Source organism: Emys orbicularis, chromosome 3 (assembly GCF_028017835.1).
Source record: "Emys orbicularis isolate rEmyOrb1 chromosome 3, rEmyOrb1.hap1, whole genome shotgun sequence".
In the NCBI taxonomy this organism is placed as follows: Eukaryota; Metazoa; Chordata; order Testudines; family Emydidae; genus Emys; species Emys orbicularis.
Window position 1 is genome coordinate 140936088 of NC_088685.1, and position 16806 is coordinate 140952893.

A 16806-nucleotide genomic window follows, 5' to 3' on the forward strand; every position below is an offset into this window, starting at 1 on the left:
GCAACATATTATCTTCAGGGTCTACGTTAATCATAGATCTCTAAAAAGTCAGCCCAAATTGCCTTGAATTTTTCAGGCATTCCCTTTGTTTGGAATCCAGTTGTTCATTAGCTGTGAGGTTAGCCATAAGAAAAGCTCTGGAGGTTCTGGAGCTCCTAATGCATCTGGACCAAATACATTCAAAAGTAAATGCTTTAACTGGAGATATTCCCATGCTCCAGAGAAGGGCAAGACAAATTGTTGCTGAAGATCTACAAATGATTTAAATTTATCATTGTCAATTAGCTGTGATGCAGTCATAATTGCTCTGTCCCCACAATCCCTCCACATGAAGTTTTACCACTAATTTTAAGGATAGGCAAAAAGAACAGGAGTACTTGTGGCACCATAGAGACTAACAAATTTATTAGAGCATAAGCTTTCGTGGGCTACAACCCACTTCTTCGGATGCATATAGAGTGAAACATGTATTGAGGATATATATATATACACACACATACAGAGAGCATGAACAGGTGGGAGTTGTCTTACCAACTCTGAGAGGCCAATTAAGTAAGAGAAAAAAAACTTTTGAAGTGATAATCAAGATGGCTCAGTACAGACAGTTTGATAAGAAGCAAGTGTGAAAATACTTACAAGGGGAGATAAATTCAATGTTTGTAATGGCTCAGCCATTCCCAGTCTTTATTTAATCCTGTGTTGATTGTGTCTAGTTTGCATATCAATTCCAGCTCAGCAGTCTCTCGTTGGAGTCTGTTTTTGAAGTTTTTCTGTTTTAAGATAGCCACCCGCAGGTCTGTCATAGAATGGCCAGACAGGTTAAAGTGTTCTCCCACTGGTTTTTGAGTATTATGATTCCTGATGTCAGATTTGTGTCCATTAATTCTTTTGCGTAGAGACTGTCCGGTTTGGCCAATGTACATGGCAGAGGGGCATTGCTGGCACATGATGGCATATATCACATTGGTAGATGTGCAGGTGAACGAGCCCCCGATGGTATGGCTGATGTGATTAGGCCCTATGATGATGTCACTTGAATAGATATGTGGACAGAGTTGGCATTGGGCTTTGTTACAAGGATAGGTTCCTGGGTCAGTGTTTTTGTTCAGTGATGTGTGGTTGCTGGTGAGTATTTGCTTTAGGTCTGTAAGCGAGGACAGGTCTGTCTCCCAAGATCTGAGAAGGCTGTATCCCCACTTTGAACTTTAGGGTACAAGAGTGGGGGCCTGCATGAGGACTTCTAAGCTTAACTACCAGCTTAGTTCAGGTCCGCTGCCACCATTCCCTACCCTGGGAAGCTTTTAGAAACCTCTCACCAATTCCCTGGTGAATACAGATCCAAACCCCTTGGATCTTAAAACAAGGAGAAATCAATCAGGTTCTTAAAAAGAAGGATTCTTAAAAAGAATCTCTATCAAGCATTCTTAAAACTACAATACCCACCTGCTGAAGTGAAAAAACAGATTGACAGAGCCAAACGAGTACCCAGAAGTCACCTCCTACAAGACAGGGCCAACAAAGAAAATAACAGAACACCACTAGCTGTCACCTTCAGCCCCCAACTAAAACCTCTCCAGCGCATCATCAGAGATCTACAACCTATCCTGAAAGATGATCCTTTACTCTCACAGATCTTGGGAGACAGACCTGTCCTCGCTTACAGACAACCTAAAGCAAATACTCACCAGCAACCACACATCACTGAACAAAAACACTGACCCAGGAACCTATCCTTGTAACAAAGCCCAATGCCAACTCTGTCCACATATCTATTCAAGTGACATTCTATGACAGACCTGCAGGTGGCTATCTTAAAACAGAAAAACTTCAAAAACAGACTCCAATGAGAGACTGCTGAGCTGGAATTGATATGCAAACTAGACACAATCAACACAGGATTAAATAAAGACTGGGAATGGCTGAGCCATTACAAACATTGAATCTATCTCCCCTTGTAAGTATTTTCACACTTGCTTCTTATCAAACTGTCTGTACTGAGCCATCTTGATTATCACTTCAAAAGTTTTTTTTCTCTTACTTAATTGGCCTCTCAGAGTTGGTAAGACAACTCCCACCTGTTCATGCTCTCTGTATGTGTGTGTATATATATATCTCCTCAATATATGTTTCACTCTATATGCATCCGAAGAAGTGGGTTGTAGCCCACGAAAGCTTATGCTCTAATAAATTTGTTAGTCTCTAAGGTGCCACAAGTACTCCTGTTCTTTTTGCGGATACAGACTAACACGGCTGCTACTCTGAAACCTGTCATTATTTAAGGATAGGATTGCTCCATAGGTTTGCCTCTACAGGAAAGAATGGATGGAAGCAGAACTTTCTAGACAAGTTTGACTACACTTCCCTCACAGACGTTATTGTGGGAGCTCTGGAACCATCAAATCTATAGTACTTTGATCCTATAATGCTTGAAAGAGGGAGAGGGTATACTAATTCTCATTCAATCTGAATCCAAGGTGTGTGGTCAAATCTAGTAGTCACAAAGATGCCTGGCTCAGCAAAAAGGAGATGTGAAAATTTTCCAAGTTGGGAAAACAAAACATATCCTCCCAGAGATTGAACAAGTTACAGCTCCCTCTAAGCCAGTCTAGGCTTCTTACCTATGCCCCAAAGGAACATTCTGAAAATATTATTCAATTTTCTATAATAAGTTTGAGGAATAGAAATAGGGATACCTCCTCACGGCATATACAATTCTGGGAAGGATATTCATTTTCAGTATATTAATTTTACCCCACAAACTGAGGTTAATTAACTCCATTTCCCCAAATCATTAGACACTTGGGCAATAATAGGTCCAGTATTTATCTTAGAGATCTCCTGAATATTTTTGGGAATCAGTATTCCTACATGTTTCATATAAGAGTATTACCATTGAAAGTCCCAATTTGAGGAAAGGCCTTTGTGGGCATATTTGTTAATGCCTAAGAGTTCTGATTTACTCCAATTAATTTAATCTCTTGAGAGGAGCCCAAATGTATTAATAATCACCTATTACCAATAGAACCTTCATACATTAGTCCATAAGGAAGCACAATCTAATAAAGCAATTATTTATTTATTATATATAAAAGTACTGATCAAATGATAGATTTTACTTTACCTTTCCTATGAGTTACGGGAAGTGGAAGTAAATTTATAATAATCCTTTAATCTTTTAACCCCAATGAAAGAGAGAGAGAGAAAAAAAGGGAACTAACGTATCATTATCAACTAGTGCTCATTAACTTGTGCAGAGCAGCCATATCAGATCTCAGAGAGCAATACATAAATTCCATATGATTGAAACATTCCACAAATATCTTCTCTTGCGAGGGAGAAGTTTGCAGACTTTTGAGGTATTTTTTTCCTCCTTCTGACATGAACTAAATGATACTTTCTTCTCGCCATTCATATTATCAGATGTTGCTGGGCATTTAATAAAAAACTCCAAGTCCATCTTCCTGGGCAGATTTTTTTGCTTGGTTAACAGCTGCCCTCATTGCAACCACATCATGGGCATAATCATGAAAGAACTGTATTTTAATTGCTGGATTCTAGATTTCTGCAAAATAAGCTCCTTAGTAGTAAACTTCAGCAATTTCACAATCTATCCTCTAGGCCTACCTCCTGGAGCTGGCTTGAGGGCAAGGGCCTGGTGTGCGTGATTGTTATCAAAACAAAAATCTACTGGCAGATCCAACAACTTAGTTACCTATTTAGGGACAAATTCAGAAGGTTTACCATTCTCTGTTCCCTCAGGGACACCTGCAATCCTCATGTTATATTGTTGCAAGCAGCTTTCTAGATCAGTTAGCTTGGTTTTAAAGTCTTGATGATATTACTGTTCTTCATAATCTGTAATTTGTTCTCTTTGAAAGTATCTTCCACTTCAGAAATTCTGTGTTCTGCTTCATCCATCTGTCTGGATAGAGCTTGTAGTGCACTCTGAATCAGTCATTGTGGTCTGTAGGGTGGAAACTGCAGGTTTGATTCCAACAGAGTATCTATGGCCACCTGTTGTAGTACAGCCATCAGCTGCATTCCATCAAGCTCAGGCACCATTTTGTTTGTAGAAGTGGGGGAGGCAGATCTCCTCTGTTTTTGTTGGTTCTTTCAGAGCAAGAGAGGAAGATGCACAGCTAAAGGGTATCTTGGGCATTTCAGTAGGCAGATGCAATATTTCTAGGGGATGGATGATGGGGTTTAGGGGATGATGTTTGGAGATTACTAGTGGGCCACTTCAGAGCTCAAGCAACCTCCATCTGCTTTGGTCACAGTGCCCTCTCTTGTTATCAGGTTAATGTTTCTATTGTGTTTCAGTGTTGGTAAATGTGCCAAAAAGCTTAAACAGTAGGTTCATGTGTTTTATTGATAAACTGAAAACTAAATTTTTTATATATATATATATATATATATATATATATATATATATGGTCTCATAAATCACTGCATTACTCCAGATATAAGCCAGTGTAATGCCATTCTGAGATTCAGACGTCTGAAATAAAGACAATCGAATCCAAGTTTATGATATCGATGGAAATTATGCTGGCACTGAACTTCAGTAACAGAGTTGTAAATCAGGTCTGCATATTAGAAACTATATTAGTAGTTTTATCCTGAAGTATTTGAAGTAGGGGTGTCACAGTTAGCTCAAGCAATTAATGCAAAACAAATTAACTAGATTAAAAAATTAGTCACAATTAATCACTATTTTAATTGCACTGTTAATAATAGAATACTAATTGAAATTTAATATAAATATTTTGGGATGTTTTTTGTACATTTCCAATTGATTTCAATTACAACACAGAATACAAAGTACACAGTGCTCACTTTATATTATTTTGTATTACAAATATTTGCACTGTAAAAAAGATAAACAAAAGAAATAGTATTTTTTCCAATTAATCTCATACAAGTACTGTAGTGCAATCTCTTTATCATGAAAGTGCAATTTACAAATGTAGAATTATTTTTTTACATAACTGCACTCGAAAACAAAACAATGTAAAACCTTAGAACCTACAAGTTTACTCAGTCCTACTTCTTGTTCAGCCAATCACAAAGACAAATAAGTTTGTTTATGTTTACAGGAGCTAATGCTGCCTGCTTCTTATTGACAATGTTACCTGAAAGTGAGAATGGGAATTCACATGGCACTGTTGTAGCTGGCATTACAAGGTATTTACGTATCAGACATGCTAAACCTTTGTATGCCCCTTCATGCTTCGGCCACCATTCCAGAGGACATGCTTCCATGCTGATGATGCTTGTTAAAATATAATGTGTTAATTAAATTTGTGACTGAACTCCTTGGGGGAGAATTGTAAGTCTCCTGCATTTTGCCACGTATTTTGTGTTATGGCAGTCTTGGAGGATGACCTAGCATATGTTGTTCAATTTAAGAATGCTTTCACTGCAGATTTGACAAAACTCAAAAAAGGTACCAATGTGAGATTTCTAAAGTTAGCTACAGCACTCGACCCAAGGTTTAAGAATCTGAAGTGCCTTCCAAAATCTGAGCAGGGTGAGGTGTGAAGCATGCTTTCAGAAGAGCAACATTCCGATGCAGAAACTACAGAACCTGAACCACCAAAAAGGAAAATCAACCTTCTGCTGGTGTTATACCAATAAAAACTAGCAGGATCTTATTAAAGGGGACAAGATAAAGATGCCACATTTATTATGATGACAATTTGATTTATGACCAATAACTAATATCTTAATCCTTATACACACACATTATACCTAATACCTGTACACACACACACACACACACACACATTCATCAGATGTTCTGCAGCTGCTGCATAGTTACCAGTCCTGCTTGAGTCTGTGGCTTGAGTTTGCAGCTTGGGTTCGTAGCTTGCGGCGGCTAACTGGTCAGGAAAGCCGGGCACAAGGACGAGCTGGGTCTCTGTTGGGCATGCACCGATGCCCTTCCATGTTGGCAGCAGAATGTTACCCTCCTCCAAAGTTTTCCATCTCACCCATCCTTTTTGTAGGCTTTAGTTTGAATCTAGAGTCTATAGGTCTTGCTGTGTCACGCTGCCTCCAGGTTTGGTGATTGATCACCCGTCAATTGCAGACATGACTTTCAGACTCGGACCGGGCTTTGATCTTCCTTTTATTGTACCTTTTCTTTTTAGGGTGGATTCTTCTTACTTTGTTAGGGCTCTTGTCTGCATCTTCAGCGGTTGGTGTTTGAACTCTATTTAATCAGGACAGGCTGGGGCTGGAGGTTGATTCCATCATCCATCCATACCTCATTCACACATCTAAACTAAACTAATAAGATTACAGCAGGGTTTGCAAAAATGAAGGTTGCAGCAAGCCCTTACAAAATGGAGTAAGCGTTGTAAAATGGGGTTTGAATTACAATATGGCAAACAGTGAACAGAAGTTACACTGTAGGCAAGTGTAATAAATGGTGAACAGAAGTTACAATACTGAAACAGTGCAAGTCTCAGTGATTTAAGCAGGAATTGGATTGACAGTGAAACTTACAAAGGCAGCTGACTGAACAGCTATGGCTCTTAACAAGCATCTTAATTGTTAATTAGCCAGTTATTGGGGTAACCGGTTTTATGAACGAATATTGTTTCATTCATAAAACTTTACTTATGAAGTTACATTAATAAAGTGAACAATTAAAAACAATTTCATTCATCAGTTCTACACTGGTGGCATCTGACTCAGATGGTGAAAATGAATGTGCCTCTGTCTGCACTGATTTGGGTCATTATCGAGCAGAACCCGTGATCACCATGGAATCATGTCCTCTGGAATGGTAGTCGAAGCATGAAGGGACATACGAAGGTTTAGCATATCTGGTACATAAATACCTTGCAACACTGGCTACAACAGTGCTGCTCTTCGTGGACCGTTACCTAGTTGTGGTAAAGAGGCTTGCGTGTTCCAATGATCCTCAGAACTATGTTGTCAGGAGCTTTATGCTGCTGGTAGGATCTCCCAAGGCAAACAGGTCTGAGAGGAGGTCCCAGACAAAGCACGATCCAATCCCCCAAGTCCTCAACAGTGGATCAGGCGGAAGAGGGTCTTCAGATCCCAACAGCTGTGAAAGCGGATGAAGGCTGCAGCATGTTGGAGATCTCCAGTCATCTCGGACTTTTTCTGCCACTGGGCCCCAGACCTCCAGCTTGTCATGATCGTGTGGTTGCTGTAGGTGTATCAGCTTCCCCACATTAAAAGACACCACGCATAGGCTTCTACAATGGGAAATAACGTCTTTCCAACCTTCCATCAAGGGATCGTCGATGATGATGATAACAGTGCCATGTGAATACCTGTTTTCTACATCCAAATATTCCAAAAATATTTAAATAAATGGTATTGTTTAACAGTGCAATTAATCAAGCCTATTTCATTAATCTCATAATTGATCATGATTAATTTCTTTTAAATGTTTGACAGCCCTAATTTGAAGACTGTATGAAGACTGAAGTATGAAGTATTTTAAAGGCTTGATTGTAATTTCATGAATAAAAAAATGTCTATTTTTTTGTACTTTCTGCCAAAACCTTTCTATGAATTTAGTTGTCAAGAGAAATCCAGACATGGGAATCCCTGTGGGTGCATCCTTCTATTGCAATGTGGTCTTATCATGAATATAGTGTAGAACATTTATACATTATGCAAATGTGTTTGGATCTCAATTCAGTGTAAATAGATGTATTGAAAACTATAGCAGTGTAGTGACTCATTGTAAAGGAACTGTATCTGTTTTAAAAAGCTCGCTACATATGGAAGTAACTGGAAGGAACATTCATAGCTAATTATAAATAAATAGTAGTTAACACTTTAAATAAAAAAAGAAGAAAAAGCTAAAAGATATAGAGCATTGACAAGTAGATGAAAGGGTTCTTGTTGCCTTCCATCTGAGATTACTCAAATGCATTCCTGTATTCAATTACCTGAGAAGATGTGATATTCCCTTAAGTGAGAGCGGGAGATCAGAAGGGATTGCAGTTTTGTGCCTCTGCTTGCTCACAGTCCTTTGGAACTGGTTCAGAAGAAATAGCTTAAGCTGCTAAAAGGTTTTGGATTCAGATGGTGACTACAGACCATAATCACTGGGTCAAGATCATAACACAGAACAGCAACAGAAAGTTGTGGTGGAACAAAAAGTTTAAGATGGATGTTTGAATGCCATTAGAATAGACCTCATCTTAATACCACAAGGCCTGCTCAGAGCATTTTCTGAATTTGAACTAAATAGTAATTCTGTCTTGTAACTATGCTTATCTCGGTACATTTTCACATACAGTACCTGGTAAGCCCTAATTTTCTGTTAATTTCAAATAGATTTTCTGTATGTAATTTTGGGGGTTGATGCACATTCAGGATTCTGCAAAGGGTTTAATTTTTTTTTCACAAGGCCACCAAATATTAGCCACTGTCATCGTCTGAAGATTATTGATACACTCACCTCTTTTAAATACTTCCTCAGAACCACTTATTTCTGCTATTTTCCATCCATAATCACTGCTGACTCGCTCCCCAATGCCACTCCTCTCCCTGACTACATTAAGGGATATTAAGCTTACAACAAGAGAGCAAACAACAAAATCCAAGAAGTTAAACCAAAAGTGCATGCATAAAATCAGGAGGAGGAGAGGGGGAAAATGGGAAAGAAAAGGAAAGAGTTCCCCCAAGAGATTTCCCTTTGTCTTCTTATCCTTCTATTCTGCATTGATCTTCTGCCCTTAATAATGTCAGATACTTGGATTCTATAGTGTTGAGTGTTATAGAAATGCCTAAATAAAATAATTATATATATCATTGCAAGTGCAGCCCCTGGAGTGCTTGCACTCTGCTCAGGAGGGGAGGGGAGAGGGGACATTCTCACTCTTGGAAGGTTAGGCAGAAATTCTGTAGGCTAAAATGGTACATTTTACTACTGGTCCAGCATGAGGGCTTTGGTTTGTGTGGTCCATTGAACAGTTTATCCTCTTTATCTTGTCTTCACTTGTCTTCTCTCCCTGCTTTGGGGTGAGCATATTGGTTGAAGGACTGGCAAGGACATCATGAGGTCCTAGAGTTCAGCCTGCTTGGCCCACAGGAGGGAAAAGGTGAGGAATTCAGAGGTCTCTGTCCAACCTCTTACACCCTTTCTCCAAAGCAAGTGTCTCCTTTGTCCTTGATTTCTCTCTGCCTGATCTAGGTGGCCAGTTGCCCAAGCGGGGGAGATATGTAGCAATTTTTTTTTTTTTTTTACCAGTTCCGGCTAGTGCTTACTCAGCCTCAGTGTCAATGGTAAATAAACTTTATAGATCCTAATAAAACCCACCCTTGCAACAGGAGATGTAGCACTGGTTTGTCCAAGCATAGTAAATTTAGGCCTTTTCACAGTCAGTACCAACTGATGTCTACAAATTCAACCTCCCAAATAAGGGCTACAATGGTAGAGAAACAGAATAATCTTTGAGGGTTGAAAGAGAATTATGTTCAACTTGTGGTCTATATGGCAGAGTTATCTCTAGGGCTGGTATTGTTAAATATCTTTATAACTGATCTGGAAACTGAGATAAGCGATGAAAGGGCAAGATTTGTAGATAAGAGAATTTGAAGGAGTTGCAAACACAAAAAATAGAGCAATGTGGAGAATACTTAGAAGATGAAGTAGGCTAGCAACAGAAAAATACCATTTACTTTCCTACAAATATTTTTAAATGAAGTTTAACATAGAAAATTCAAAGACATCTGCTTGGGGGAGAACAATATAGGCAAATGTTAGGTGCGTGGAAATACAAAAAAAGGATTTGGTGATTTTTATTTATTTTATTTTTTTTGTTGCATTAAGTAGCCAGTCATACCAGGACTTGAGCAATGTGTGACTGGAGCATGACATACCATCAAAGTCAGTGGGACTATTCGTGCAAACCCTTCTTTGAATGCTTAAGTCTTTGCATTTTCTATACTCAAATTCATGTTGTATATTTTTTAAATTATATTTGCAGGAACATAAATAACATTTCTTTACTAAACATCTTCAATTTCTAGATAATCTGTATATGCTTCTCCTAATCTTTTTATTTTCAATGCTTCAAATTCCATTCTCGGAATATCTAACTTCAGTGTGGCTACTTGTGTGTAAAGTTATGCATGTATTTAAGTCTCTGCAGAATCTGGGCCTGCAGGAATTTAAAGTGCAAAGCTGTAGGATAAAAACAAATACCATTTTGTGATGTGTACATATTGGTAATTCCAGTAGACTGAGTATTTGTGGAATACTGTGTACAATTTTGTACACCTGATTATAAAACATAGAACAGTAAAATAAAGATAACACAAAGAATAACAGCAAAGACAAGAGCTGGAAGGTCAGACAGGAAAAAAGTTGAACAATGCATATATACTGTAGTTGAAAGAATTGAATAGAAAGGGGCTATGATACTTTGTATACAAATATTTGTGGAGAAATGATATGAGGCCAAAGAAATGTACTAGAATTGTGACCAAAAATTATAAAGTATTACAGGAAGTAGAGGGCTTTACACTAAGGTAGGGCAAATGTAGATTAAATATAAGCAACATATCCTGATAAGAGCTTAAACAATGGAACACCCTGCCATGAGAAATCATGATGCACCGTATATAGAAATATTAAAAACATTAGATAGAGTCAATGTACAGTATGTATGAGGTTTAGGCACCTCATTTCGCTTGTCCCATGAAAAGTCACTTTTTAGCCCTTGATTCTTTGATACCCAAGCAGTTTATGAAAAAAGCCAGAATAGCCCCCACCCTTGCCAATATTACCATTCGATACATTTCTGTTTTAAAGTAGATTTGTATTTACAATGCTATGTGAGCTCTTAAGTGCATGCAGACCCCTGTGAAATATTGAGAGTATGAAAGCAGCTAAATAAAAAATAAATTCTGTTCCTAATCCAGGAGATAAAATTTAGGGATTATCATTTACTGGGGTAATGCATCCTTTAGGAGGAGTGAGCTGCAACTTTGAGACTGACCAGAAGGTTAGCGTCAAGGATTAGTTAAACTGTTAGAGGGAAGAGAAGATGATAACAACACATGTAATATTTTCATTATGGGGAAGATCACCAGCAAAAAAACACCTATAGTACATGAGATCCATGTAATAATAGTTTGTAGTAAAGATATTTAAGATCTATTGATGAAAAGGACTACATGAGAGCTACGTAGTAGAAAACATATGAAGGTGTCTGTTTTAATCTTGATGTTAACTTGCTTTCATGGGTGTGTCACTTACCTTCATGTTACTGCAGAATCATTTTTGTGTTATTCTTTAACAGTTTAAAACACTTCACCTCTAGAAAGTTAGGAGGGTAGGTAGACTGTGGGCCAGATTCTCAAGTGAGTTATGGCCTCCAGCACCTGCTTTAAGTATCATTAGGATGGAGGCTGAGGTTGGGGTAGCATGGGCCAGCCTTGAGGAACAGACTCTCACCCCCACCCCCGGAAACTCTCTGCCTTCCTCCTGTGCCCAGTGGTGGTCTAATACAGGAGAGAATCTGTCTGTGTAGCTCTGACTATCATGTATGTATATATTTAAAACTTTTAACAAAAATATGCAGATTATGCCCTTGTGTCATTTAGGGACTTCTCAAAGTTCTGTTCTATGTATATTAGTCCTTTTTCTAAATGAAATATTAACAAGCACAAATCTCTGTAAAAAGCTATTTCCTTCCCCCCCCCCCCCCCTTCCTCTGTGTGGATGTTCAGGATAACTACTTTTCTTGTCATTTTTTTTTTAAGTGCTCCAGCATGGAGATGTTTTCAGTCATGCCTTGTTCAGCCTGAAGCACATTTTTATGGTGTAATATTGTTCATGCTTGAGCACTTTCAAACAGTAAATTGCAGAACATTTTCCCCATTTTTATGTAGTAAACAATTGACCTGTAAGCTTGTATAAACCATCTAATGGGCAAAGAAGGGAAAAAACTCTGCCGCCAGCTTGAGCAATCTTGTCAGAACCAAGTAATCTTGGAAATAGTGGGGAATGTTGTTTAGTTATGACTTTCAGATACTGTACAGGCATTTAAAAACCACTGACCTCAGCTTGTCAAACATTAACCAATCTAAGTTTTCTGCAGTGGATTTTAAGCGGATTAGAGGAGCCCAAGTTAAATGTTTCAGTAATAAATTATTTTTATTTTTAGCAGTTCTATATAGGGATACTTTGTGAACCGAAAGTGAGAGATTGGTGCGTTTGCTACACAGGGAGCTTTTCAACTATTTTGTTCAGTCTTCATCCACATTGTTTCAAAATGAGTGTCACTTTGAGTTACAGGATTGAAGTTAGAAATATATATATTATTATAATGAAGCTCAGTTTAAACTGCCAAGTTTCACCTGGTTTCACATCCGAAGCCATGCAAGGCTCTCATGTAAACCGTAAGTCAGCTCAGGTTTAATCAACACTGGGCTCAGGTTCTCTCGAAAGCATTGTGAAGCTCCACAAACGTTTATAAGAATCTGGGCTGAGTTTCAAGCTAGTAATGAAACCCATAATCAGGCAGGCTTCATGTGCTCTTCAAGTTTGCTGTGGTTTGTTTTTTAAACATTGAAATAGGGCCTGAACTTTCAGATAACTATTGCTAGAAATAATGCATGTTACCACATGTAATCCTGTTGATGTCAACTCATGGTAGTAAGCACTACACCTATAGCAAGGGCTTCAGGGTCAGCCCCGTGATCTTTATGCTAAAAAGTATATAGCTGAATGGGTCAATACTGGAGTGGGAGCCATGAGCATGGATTCACATCCTGGCTCTAACTGGCTGTGTGACCATGGGCAAATCACTTTGCATCTCTCTTGCCACAGTCTCCCCCTCTGTAAAATAGGCACAGTAGTGCTAGCCCAACTCTGTAAAGTGTTTTGAGCTATATGGATGAAGAAATCCTCATTGGTGATTATTCTTACAACCAGTTTGAAATTCACTTTCCGCTCTGATCATTTCCGTCCAGAGTTGCAACTACTAATGGTTTCAGGATGCAGTAGCATCCTTTTTTTAAATGTAGAAGTTAGTATTTCAAAAGGTGATATACCTATAATGTGGGGGGCAATATTGAGCATCCATTATTAGATGAGCATGGCTGGCAGCAGTGAAGTGGTAAACTGAATGAAAAGTAAGAATCGTTTTAGATTTTTGCCATATGTTACAATCCTGTATTGAAATTCAACCTTGATGAAGAGAAGACTGAAGGGGGGTACATGATAACAGTTTTCAAGTACATAAAAAGTTGTTACAAGGAGGAGGGAGAAAATTGTTTTTCTTAACCTCTGAGGATAGGACAAGAAGCAATGGGCTTAAATTGCAGCAAGGGAGGCTTAGGTTGGACATTAGGAAAAACTAAGCACTGGAATAAATTGCCTAGGGAGGTTGTGGAATCTCCATCATTGGAGGTTTTTAAGAGCAGGTTAGACAAACACCTGTCAGGGATGGTCTAGATAATACTTAGTCCTGCCATAAGCTCAGGGGACTGGACTAAATGACCTCTTGAGGTCCCTTCCAGTCCTATGATTCTATGACAACACAGAGCATCCACGCCACTTAATACCCACTTACACCCTCAAAGTAGGCCTTGGAAATTACTCTGCAAGTAAGCAAACTTTTGCTTTGAGGGACCAAAGAGGGGAATCAGATTCCAGGTTGAAGGAATCTGTTAAAATACCCGTTAAAATAAATTGTGCATGCTTTTTTGTTAGCCTTATGCATAGGAGTAAATTTAATCTGAGCTTACACATGCACATAGCACGCATTCTGCTGTTCTTCAGACTGGTAAAATCTCTGAGTTGAAATGTGTTGTGGTTTTGTGTGCCTTGTGTAACAAGACTCCTGCATAAATAAGATAAATTGGAATAAAATGAAAAGCAAAAGAAAATTAAAATTGGAAAATGGTGTCTTCACAAATTTATAGCAAATACAGCTCAGTGTTTTGAATTCTCTTTGTGAGCACCATTGTTGGCAAAATGATAGCTGTCTCTGACTGCGGGAATGAGACTCTCATTAACAATGCACTAATTGTGGGTTTTGTACATCCACTCATGTCCATTACTGGTTTGGATCCTGGCTTTCCTAGAGGTGCTTCTTTCCTAAGGCTATACTCCAACAGTTAGTCAGCTATGGGGTTTTTACTCACAGTCATCAAATGTAAATATTAGGGGGGGCCTGGTTGGAGGGTATTTTTCAGTACTTCTTCCTGGAATATTATTTCCCTCTTGGTCCATAAGAGCCCAAGTGTGTTGATTTTCAGGGGGCATTCCAAGGTCTTTCTCTTTAAGGCCTACTTATTTAAGCCTTTTCCATGATGTGGTCCCATTTATTTGTGTTAAATTGGGAGGGTATTTTTTTCCATCAAGCTCCTTTTGAGCTTATTCTTTTAAAATGGCGCTGTGTTCTAAAATTCATGGTTGATTTAGAATTAATATACATGTCAATAAAACCTGACATGCGCATTCTTATAAATTGAAAGATAAATACTTTACAGGACATTTTCAACAAAAAGCATTTATCACTAAAGAAATTTGTGAGGTATTCTTCTTGTAGCTAATCCATTTCCTGTCTGTTGTGCAGCTAAAATCGACCAAGAAAATGAAGAGAAGTCACTGACAGAAGCACATAAAAGGTGAGATGAACTAACGCAATAAAACTTTTTCCTTTGAAAGATGTGTTTTTCAAGCCAACACTAACAGAATTTTCTGGATAGCAAAAAAATGCATTCAAAAAATACAAGTGATATTTATTTGTCAGCTTTTGTTTTGAACTTTAGAATAGAAAATCAAAACAACCCAAGCATGCACAGAAGACTATTATAACTGGAAATATACCCATCTTTATGTTTAAAAAAAAAAAAAAAAAAAAAAAAGACATTGGTGTATGAGTGAACTGTTTCAACCACACAAGATCTTAGGTGATTTAGTAGACATATAATATACACACACCCTTGCCATTATTCATTAAATACTGGTTTCTTCACTTACGAAATGTCTGCTGTACAAAATAATATTTTTTAATATCAAGGATGTGTATAATTAAATGTGATTTGATCTGTAAGAACTCAAATTCTTCTTCAAATGATTTTTGTGATGAAACCACAAATTTCACTACATATATGAGCAGTGTAAAAGTTTCAAAATCGGGAAAATTCCTCAACTGTACTGTATTTCACAACTTGTGGTGTGTGTGTGAGGGGGTAACATGTATGTACACATGTTTTTCAACGTTTGTTTAAATGATGGAGTAAAAGGTGACGGGAGGAAAGATTACTTTGTCAGTCACAGTAACGGACCAAAATGAAAAATAAGTAAACAAACACTGTTTATATTCTAGGATCTTCTGAGGAGACTGATAAATGCATTTCTTTACCTGGTTTTATTTGTGGTGTATAATTTATTTATTTTTACCCAGTACTAGTGAATGCAATTGGAACTTATTAGATACAAGTGTGTAGGTTAACATGCTTTTTATAGGCTTTGCTAATTAAGTGCAAGGACTTCTGTCTCTTTTGGTGTTAAACCGTACTCTCTTTCCATAGAATTGTATTTAATTATCATCATAGCGCCAAAGTTATACCCAGTTAATAGAAAACCCCATAATATAGTCAGCTTTGATTTGCTCTCATCTCTTTCAATTCAACTGGGAGAATATAAGATTGCTAAGGAGTGCAGCATAAATACTTTTGTGAGTGGGGCTCATGATGTGAAAATGGAACAAAAATATGTTACTTTAGCTCATCTGAAGCCATGGTAAATTATATGTAAGAAATTATTAAAATCATTTAGAGTTTTATAATTGCTAAACTGCAGGTTCAGGATCTTCAAAAGCTGTAACCCAAATCCCATAGTAAAACCCAACCTCTGGGTAAGCAAGTGAAATTTTTGAGCACTCCGACTGTATTGTTCTGTCAGGGCTGTCAGGCTTCAAAGTTCACTTCCAAACCTAGCAAATCCCCAAGGATTCTGTCCAGGGACCCTGTGCCTCAGCACTGCCTTTGTTTCTGAATGGTTCCTCTTCCCTGCTTCCTCCCCATTTCCTTGCCAGCCTAGCTTCATTGGAACTGTTCTAATGATGTGTGCCTGTGGCCATGGCTATGGCTACACCGAATGTCTATAGGGACAGTGGAAAAGAGAACAGAATGTCCATCCCCATGGTCCTTCCTCTGGCCTTGTCTATTCCTGCCCACTAGCCCTCTCTCTCCTCTCTCTGCAGACTCTAGATCCTACATAGGTTGGTGGGGAAAGGAATTATGCCTTATAAGCACATCATGCATATGTCTAGCAAGGATGATCTGGGCTTTTAGCAGCCTTTATGTTGTATACAAAACAATGATGTTAAGACCCCAAGATTTAATATTAAGAGACAGAATTTATTCTGTCCACTCACTAGCTATGGAAAAATACATTTACATGATAGTATTTCTTTAACTTCCAGCCAGAAATACAGACTCTCTTTTTCGCTATAGCATGGAATGTTAAAACTGGACAACTCCATAAAAATACAGAAACTCTAGGTAAAAAGCACTAACAAAAAAAATCTAATTTGAATAATGTTTTGGACTCAGTGCACCAATGTGTACTTTTAAAAAAATACATTTCTCCCTTCTTTCCCTCCCACTACTGAAATTCTCATTCAGCCACTAGAATAAAACTTTTGCTAAGATTTGGAAGGTCGCTTCTTGGTCAATCTCCTTTGAATAGGATATATTCATTGCTAAAGTTTTCTTTAAATATCTTCTAAATAAAATGCTTGGATGTTGAACTTTTTTTAAAGGAGGAGAGCTTAGGAAAGCTAAATA

The 16806-nt window shown here is 38.0% G+C and overlaps 1 protein-coding gene across 1 annotated transcript in view; it reads left to right on the plus strand.

Moving 5' to 3' along the window:
- Positions 1-16806, plus strand: part of FMN2 (formin 2) — a 230875-nt gene that overhangs the window by 176982 nt on the left and 37087 nt on the right. The window contains exon 16 of the mRNA XM_065401668.1: positions 14586-14637. Coding sequence (XP_065257740.1) covers positions 14586-14637 — 52 coding nt within the window. The remainder of the gene's footprint in view (positions 1-14585; positions 14638-16806) is intronic.